Below are 6,616 nucleotides of genomic sequence, written 5' to 3' on the forward strand. Positions count from 1 at the left end.
AGAACATAGATAACATAACAAATGTTTAAACTGAGAAACTTTAACATTTTATGCACAAAATGAGCTCATTTCAAATTTGAAATGTCCACAATCTTTTTACGCACTCTTTCACAGATTGGAGAACCTCTGCCCATCTTTATTTCTGAGAAACTCTCTAAGACATTCCTTTTATAGCTAATCATGTTACAGACAATGTCAATTAACTTAATTAGTTGCTAGATGTTCTCCCAGCTGAATCTTTTCAAAATTTCTTGCTTTTTCAGCCCTTTGTTGCCCCCGTGCCAACTTTTTTGAGACCTGCAGCAGGCATCAAATTTGAAAACAGCTCATTCAGTGGATAAAAGTGTCAAATTTCTCCGTTTAAACATTTGTTTTCTTCTCTATGTTTTATTGTGAATATAATATTTGCTCATGTGATTTGAATGTCGTTTAGTTTTCATTTTATTCAAATTTAAGAAACGTCCCAACATTTCCGGAATTCGGGTTGTAGATTAAAAAGTAATAAAAAGTGTTAAAATGTATATTACATGTGTGTTAAGATATTTTGTGTCATCAGTTCAAATGTCAACTGCAAGGTGAAAAAGAAGCAGAGCTCCAATTGACATTCAGTTACAAATTAACTTTATCTGAGAATGACAAGCTAAAGACACACCTCCAGCAACCTTTGCACAACCTACCTGCCATTTCCTTAATCTTGGAAATGGCTAACAAAAATGAACCTGTCCATGTTAAAATGTGACGTCTGAGGAGAAAAACCATCAGTTTTGAGATATTCTAAATAACCAGAAGAGCCAAATCTCAGGTAAGTTTCCTCACAACATTTCTTTCACTGTATTCTGATGCTTACATTCATCTCTATATATGTATATGGGTAGTTGACGTATCAATGTGTCCTATGGTGTGACAGAAAAATGTAAAAAAAAAAAAACCCTCTAACATTGAATATAAACCTCTCTCTAAGAATGAAGATACATTTTTATCATGTTATTTGTATATTAAGTTTTTTTTATACATTTTTGCTATGTCACACCATAGGACACAGTGCAACTTTTATTTGTCAATTACTCATATGTTTTGATTTTTAATATGCAATAACGCAACATATGATCTCTTTGACATAAATGAGCAGGAAGACAACATCTTAATACATCATTCAAGGTTAGTTTAATATTTAATGATATCACATTTCCACCTGTCAACCCTCATGTCATTTTACATTCTGTTGTCAACCACAACAAGCCAACTTCTAGGGAAGGTAAAGTGGGCTATTATGGGAATCAACATAACCGCACATAGGCTACTAGCTAAGCTGACGGATAAGACCTAATAACATTGTCTAATGTATCACAGGAACATTTGAAAAGGTAGGCCTAACCCATTTCCTAATGCATTTTGTGCAGTTACCTGCATAAAAAAACTAAATGTTAAGGAGAAACGTAAACATATAAGTTTTAATTTCTTACTAACTTTTCAGAAACTTCATGCAGGTAACAATTTAAATTTGATTCACAACTGATAAATCAAAAACTGTGTTGAACAGTATAGTTTCCAGATTTTTTTAAATGCGAAAACAACAATGCAAAGTCCTTAGTGCCAATGTAATCAGTAACACACAACCTGGGAGTAAATGGGGGAGGGTGTGTATGTAGTGTGTACTTGATCTTGAGGAGGTCAAGTTAAAGACTCCTTTCTGCACTGTATTTCCGCAGTATGTTCGGACCCACACAGTGAGTCTGGGAAAGGATCTGGGGGCTGTTATTTTGCAAGTAGCGAAAGAAGATAAAGATGAAGTCAGGATCCTATCAGTTCCTACCTCTACCACATCTTTTCTGAAGCTGTTTTTCTCACATTTATAATCATGCACACATGCAGACACAAGATGGCTGACTCTGTGATCCTGCAGGTATGCTGTTACAGGGGGAGTCCTGAGACAGGAAGAGATAAAAGCAGCTCCTAAGGAGTGTTTACAGCCTGAAATGAATAGTGGGAGAGGGAGGGAATGAGAGGAAGGGCCCCTATAAAAAAATATTGAACCCTCTATCTATGAAATGTGGCCCCTGTGGAAGCCACAAGGAGATAAGCAGGAAATGCTAAAGCCTGTGAGATGGAACATTCAAACACTCTCTGTTTCATACACATGCACACGAGTTATTCAAACACATTCTCATGGCAATCTGTAACTATATTACAATATAATTTGCATGTTTTTATGCAAAATATAGTTTACAACACTTTTTTTTATTCTGCTCTACTAACTTAAGATGGCAGTTAATCTTTCATTTTTAGTAAAATTGTTTTAAGATAACGGCAAAGTATTATTAGATTTATGGTTCATTTTCATCTAATATATTTGAAATCATTAACAATCCAGAAGTTATTTTTTTAGGTTATTTACAGTACCTGGTCATTTGAACAAGTTCTTTGAAATGCATTGTGGCAGCACACATCAACTTTATTGTTTTGTATTGCACTTTTTGTACTTTATTACCCTTATTGCACCTTGTTATGTGACTCTCGGGAATCTTGGATTCTTTTTGGTCAGTTTTAGCATTCTGTGGTTAAATATGTTTGCAGAATGATGACTAAACTACATAACTGACCATTGTCCCATGCATGCAGGGAATTTCCTAAATAGCTTGTGCTGTCATGTTTCTGGTGGTTCATGCTTCTGGTATCACTCTTTCATGTATTTCATGTCCATTTATTTATTTTTTTGCTAAAAAGTGAAATTATGTATAAAATAAACGCATTCAGGGTGATAAAAATCCTGGTGCTTAGTGTCAGGGTCCTGATCACCCTTTAAGAGATTGTTTGGCCTTACCAACTGTACACTATTCCTTACACAGGCTAGTGCTACACTTAATTTATTGTTTAATTTGTGTGTTTTACATGCATGAGGATGTTTTTTGCTGTAGGGTTATGCTGAGTCTTGTGGTGGATCACTGAATGTGTCAGCATATTACAATTCCTGTTCCTGTTAACAGGAACCTATTGAATTTCAGATTTTTTTTTCTTTTTTTAAATCTTTTGCAATTGATAATATGACACAAGGTCATATAGGTTTATATATGGAGTACTGAAAGAAAAATAATAAATACCGTTATAGCCTACACATATTTTAGTTTTTAGCAGTGTTCAATGAAGTATTCTAAAAATGTGAACTTTCACATAGCTTAATTCAAGGGGTAACAAACAACAGTTTTTTTTAACAAGTCAAAATTATAATTTAATATGGTTGAATCAACCCGACTATATTAGGTTGCACCAACAAATGCAAGTTTGTAAAAAGTTGTAAGTTTGTACCGTTTTTACAATGTTGAAAATACATATTTTGCAAGTTACAAAATGTGTGGGATGTTTTCCATCGTACTGACAGTGTCAGTTACCTGCCTTGATACCCAATAAAGCAAAGATTCATATGATGTTACATAGTTATGAAATGACACCAGAACTCAAGCTCTCACAGTGCAGAAGGCCACTTCAGTATATGTCATTTATCTTCCTTAATTCTGATTTCTGCAGGAAGCAGGAAAACATGGGGTCTGCTACACACACAGTGTGTCTGCTCCTGTGTTTTTGGGTCTCGGGATCATGCTACACACTCCAGACCGTGGGCCCATGTACGGTCAACAGAGAGACGGTGAGGAAAAACAACACACACTCTGGCCTCTTTTGTTCCCTGAGCCAGAGCAAGTGCTGCTACATCAGGAGTATCCTGTTTGTAGGCACTTGTTTCCTGTTTTCGGTGACAGAGGTTTACCCAGTCTGTTCGTGGTCGTGAGAAAATACATTTCTTGTTTCTTGTTTGAAACCGCAAGTGGGTAATCTGCCTTTTTTAAATCTTAATTGAACAGGGCAAAATTATAGTATATGTAAATGCATGTTTTTTTTTTTAATCCTCATATGTCTAATACTATTTAAATTGACTGTTGTGGATTCCAGAAGTAAGTTTCATAACCATATACCTCTTTATTCTTTCTACAGACAGCATTTGACTGCAGTGGGAAAAGACTTACATCGGTACCAAAGCACATCTGGATGAATGTAAGCGAACTGGACCTGTCTGACAATCTCTTAGATTTAACCCACAGTAACAGCTTCAATCGCCTTAACCTCTTCAGCCACTTAGTGTCACTGAATCTATCAGGAAACTACCTCCCCCTACTGTTAAAAGACCATCTCTACAGTCTTTCTTCTCTTAAAGTTCTTGACCTGAGTAGGTGTAAACTGGCCGCAGTGGAGGCAAACGCTCTGGTCAAGCTTTCCAGTTTACAGATGCTCCTCCTGGGGAACATTCAGTCGACTGCAGTCAAAGACCTGAGATTGAGTCAGTTTGTGGAACTCAGAGGACAACAGAATAACAGACAGAAAGTGGGAGACAGAGGAATGATGACCAGAGCATCAAAGCGCATGGCACAGGATGACCACAGTGATGGTATGAGTACTTTTATCTCGTCTGTATTAGATTTTGTTTGTTACTTGGATTAGTGACGTATACTGTTGCAGTGAAAGGAGAAATCTTTTACAAATCTAATTTCTGTTCCTTAGAAATGTATTCTTTGGTTTCATGTTGGTTTCATATGGATTTGAAAAACTTTTATACCTTTTATTTCAAGACCAGATTTATTTGAGTGACTTTAAAAATGTCATGTGGCATCAAATAAAAAGTAATAAAATAATTTCCTTACACCTTAAATGCAAGTGAGTGTACAAATCTTAATCATTATTTAAAATAAATAAATAATGAATTATGACCTTTAACAACCTAAACTAAACTTGCCTTGTCGTAAAAAGACAAATGATCTGATATTTTGAAACTTACTGACATTGCCAGTCACATAGCATTTCCTGTTACATGTTTTTTCCCTACATAACTTTTATTATTTTTCATAAGAAATAACAATAGCCTACAACTACTACTAGCCTACTACTTTTGATTTTTTATGATATCAAGATAATTGAATCACCCTGACATTTTTGACTTTGTGCCCCCTCCAAAATAATCAAATTTAAATGAATTTGAATGCAGACATTTTAAACTTGTGCATCATAATAGATGTGTATTCAAGTCAATGTATGAGTGAATTGCATTTTTTATGTATGTTGGAGAATTAGATGAGGACCAGCCATTTCTTAGTGACACTATTTTCCTCTGCATTAATTATATTTATGGAAAAATAAGCTATTTGTGGGCCACAACATATTCTGACATACCATTTCTTTTTTTGAGAAACACTATAATTTCAATATCATGTTTTTCTAATGGCAGGATATTCTAAGGATGTCAACTATGGAGCCTTCCTTCGTAAACTACTCGCATCGGAACCAACACCTACAACAATTAATGGTCAAAACCTTGTTTTCCCCTTTAATATAGTGTTAATCTATTATTACCTGTGATTACCAACATTTATAATTGTGCATATATCTGAAACTCAGCTAACCAATATAAATATCATTTTTTAGGCACAACAGGCGAAGATCCCAAAACGTCTTCAGAAAGCTGGAAGGTACTTGTGGCTGTTCTGGGGTCAGCTATCACCCTCTCTGTCCTTATCGCTTTGATGGCCAAATGCAAAGTCGTGCACAAGTATCTGGCGAGCTACAGACACTCCAGGCTCAGCGAAGTAGACACCACGAGTCAGTGTGACCCTGGAAATTTTGAGGTGGGATTCTCGACCCAGGGTGGCCCTGGGACTCGCGCAGCTGCACCTACTCATGACATTGAGGATGACGATGGGTTTATTGAAGATAACTATATTCAAGCAAGTGAGAGTGTGAGAGCCGCAAGAGCAGCAGCACTGACTGATGATGAGGATGAGGAGGAAGAGATTGAATTTAGTATTGGCTAGCACTATTAAGTCTAATGTTGTTAAATCTTATTTATAATAACTTGAATTAAGTAGGCAGTAACAAACATTCAATACTCCATAATCACTAAACTATTCATTGAATAAATCATAATAAAATGTACAGTGGCCCTATTAAGTATTTGAACACTTAAGCTTAAGCATAATACACACACACACACACACACACACACACAAACTCACTCACACTCACTTGGTGTAATATTTCCAATGAAATTCATATATTTTGACATAGATGTCCAAATAATTTCTAATTTCTTTTTTTTTAACATTAGAAAATTTGTGAATCAAAGTTGAATAACAATTGAATGTACAGTAGGCCTTGCAAAATAATAATCTGTTAATCGTTTTATACAATGTTAATATTGTTAATAAAAGTTATATATTTTGTCAAATGGTAAAATTAATAATCAACAACATTTAAAGATTTGTCTTTCTAGAATTTGCATTTACATTTATTTGCGTTCTGGACCATATACATGTTGTCTTTTGTATGTTTGTATGTTTCAGTTCATTTCTAAATAAAATAAAAATTTTTTTTTTTTTTTTTTTTGTTCTTTTTTATTTTTGAGAAAACGCTATTTTTTCATTGGCCACTGGGCGCCGCCTTTGTGCACTGTAGTCTAGAAATACATATTACAATTTTACTACTGATATTATTATATATTTTTGACATGGTTTATAAATGTTATATAATATAACACAAATTAAACATTATATTCACGTCATCCTGAACGAATGCCGTA

General features: G+C 34.8%; 1 protein-coding gene across 1 annotated transcript; it reads left to right on the forward strand.

The window, feature by feature from the left end:
• Positions 1-666: 666 nt before the first annotated feature.
• On the forward strand, positions 667-6,605 carry c06h1orf210 (chromosome 06 C1orf210 homolog). The gene is made up of 5 exons (XM_058779950.1): positions 667-802; positions 3,523-3,640; positions 3,985-4,435; positions 5,270-5,347; positions 5,467-6,605. The coding sequence occupies exons 2-5, from the start codon at positions 3,536-3,538 to the stop codon at positions 5,850-5,852; spliced, it is 1,020 nt and encodes a 339-aa protein (XP_058635933.1). The 5' UTR covers positions 667-802; positions 3,523-3,535; the 3' UTR covers positions 5,853-6,605.
• The last annotated feature ends 11 nt before the right edge of the window (positions 6,606-6,616 follow it).

Source organism: Onychostoma macrolepis, chromosome 06, assembly GCF_012432095.1.
Source record: "Onychostoma macrolepis isolate SWU-2019 chromosome 06, ASM1243209v1, whole genome shotgun sequence".
Classification (NCBI taxonomy): Eukaryota; Metazoa; Chordata; class Actinopteri; order Cypriniformes; family Cyprinidae; genus Onychostoma; species Onychostoma macrolepis.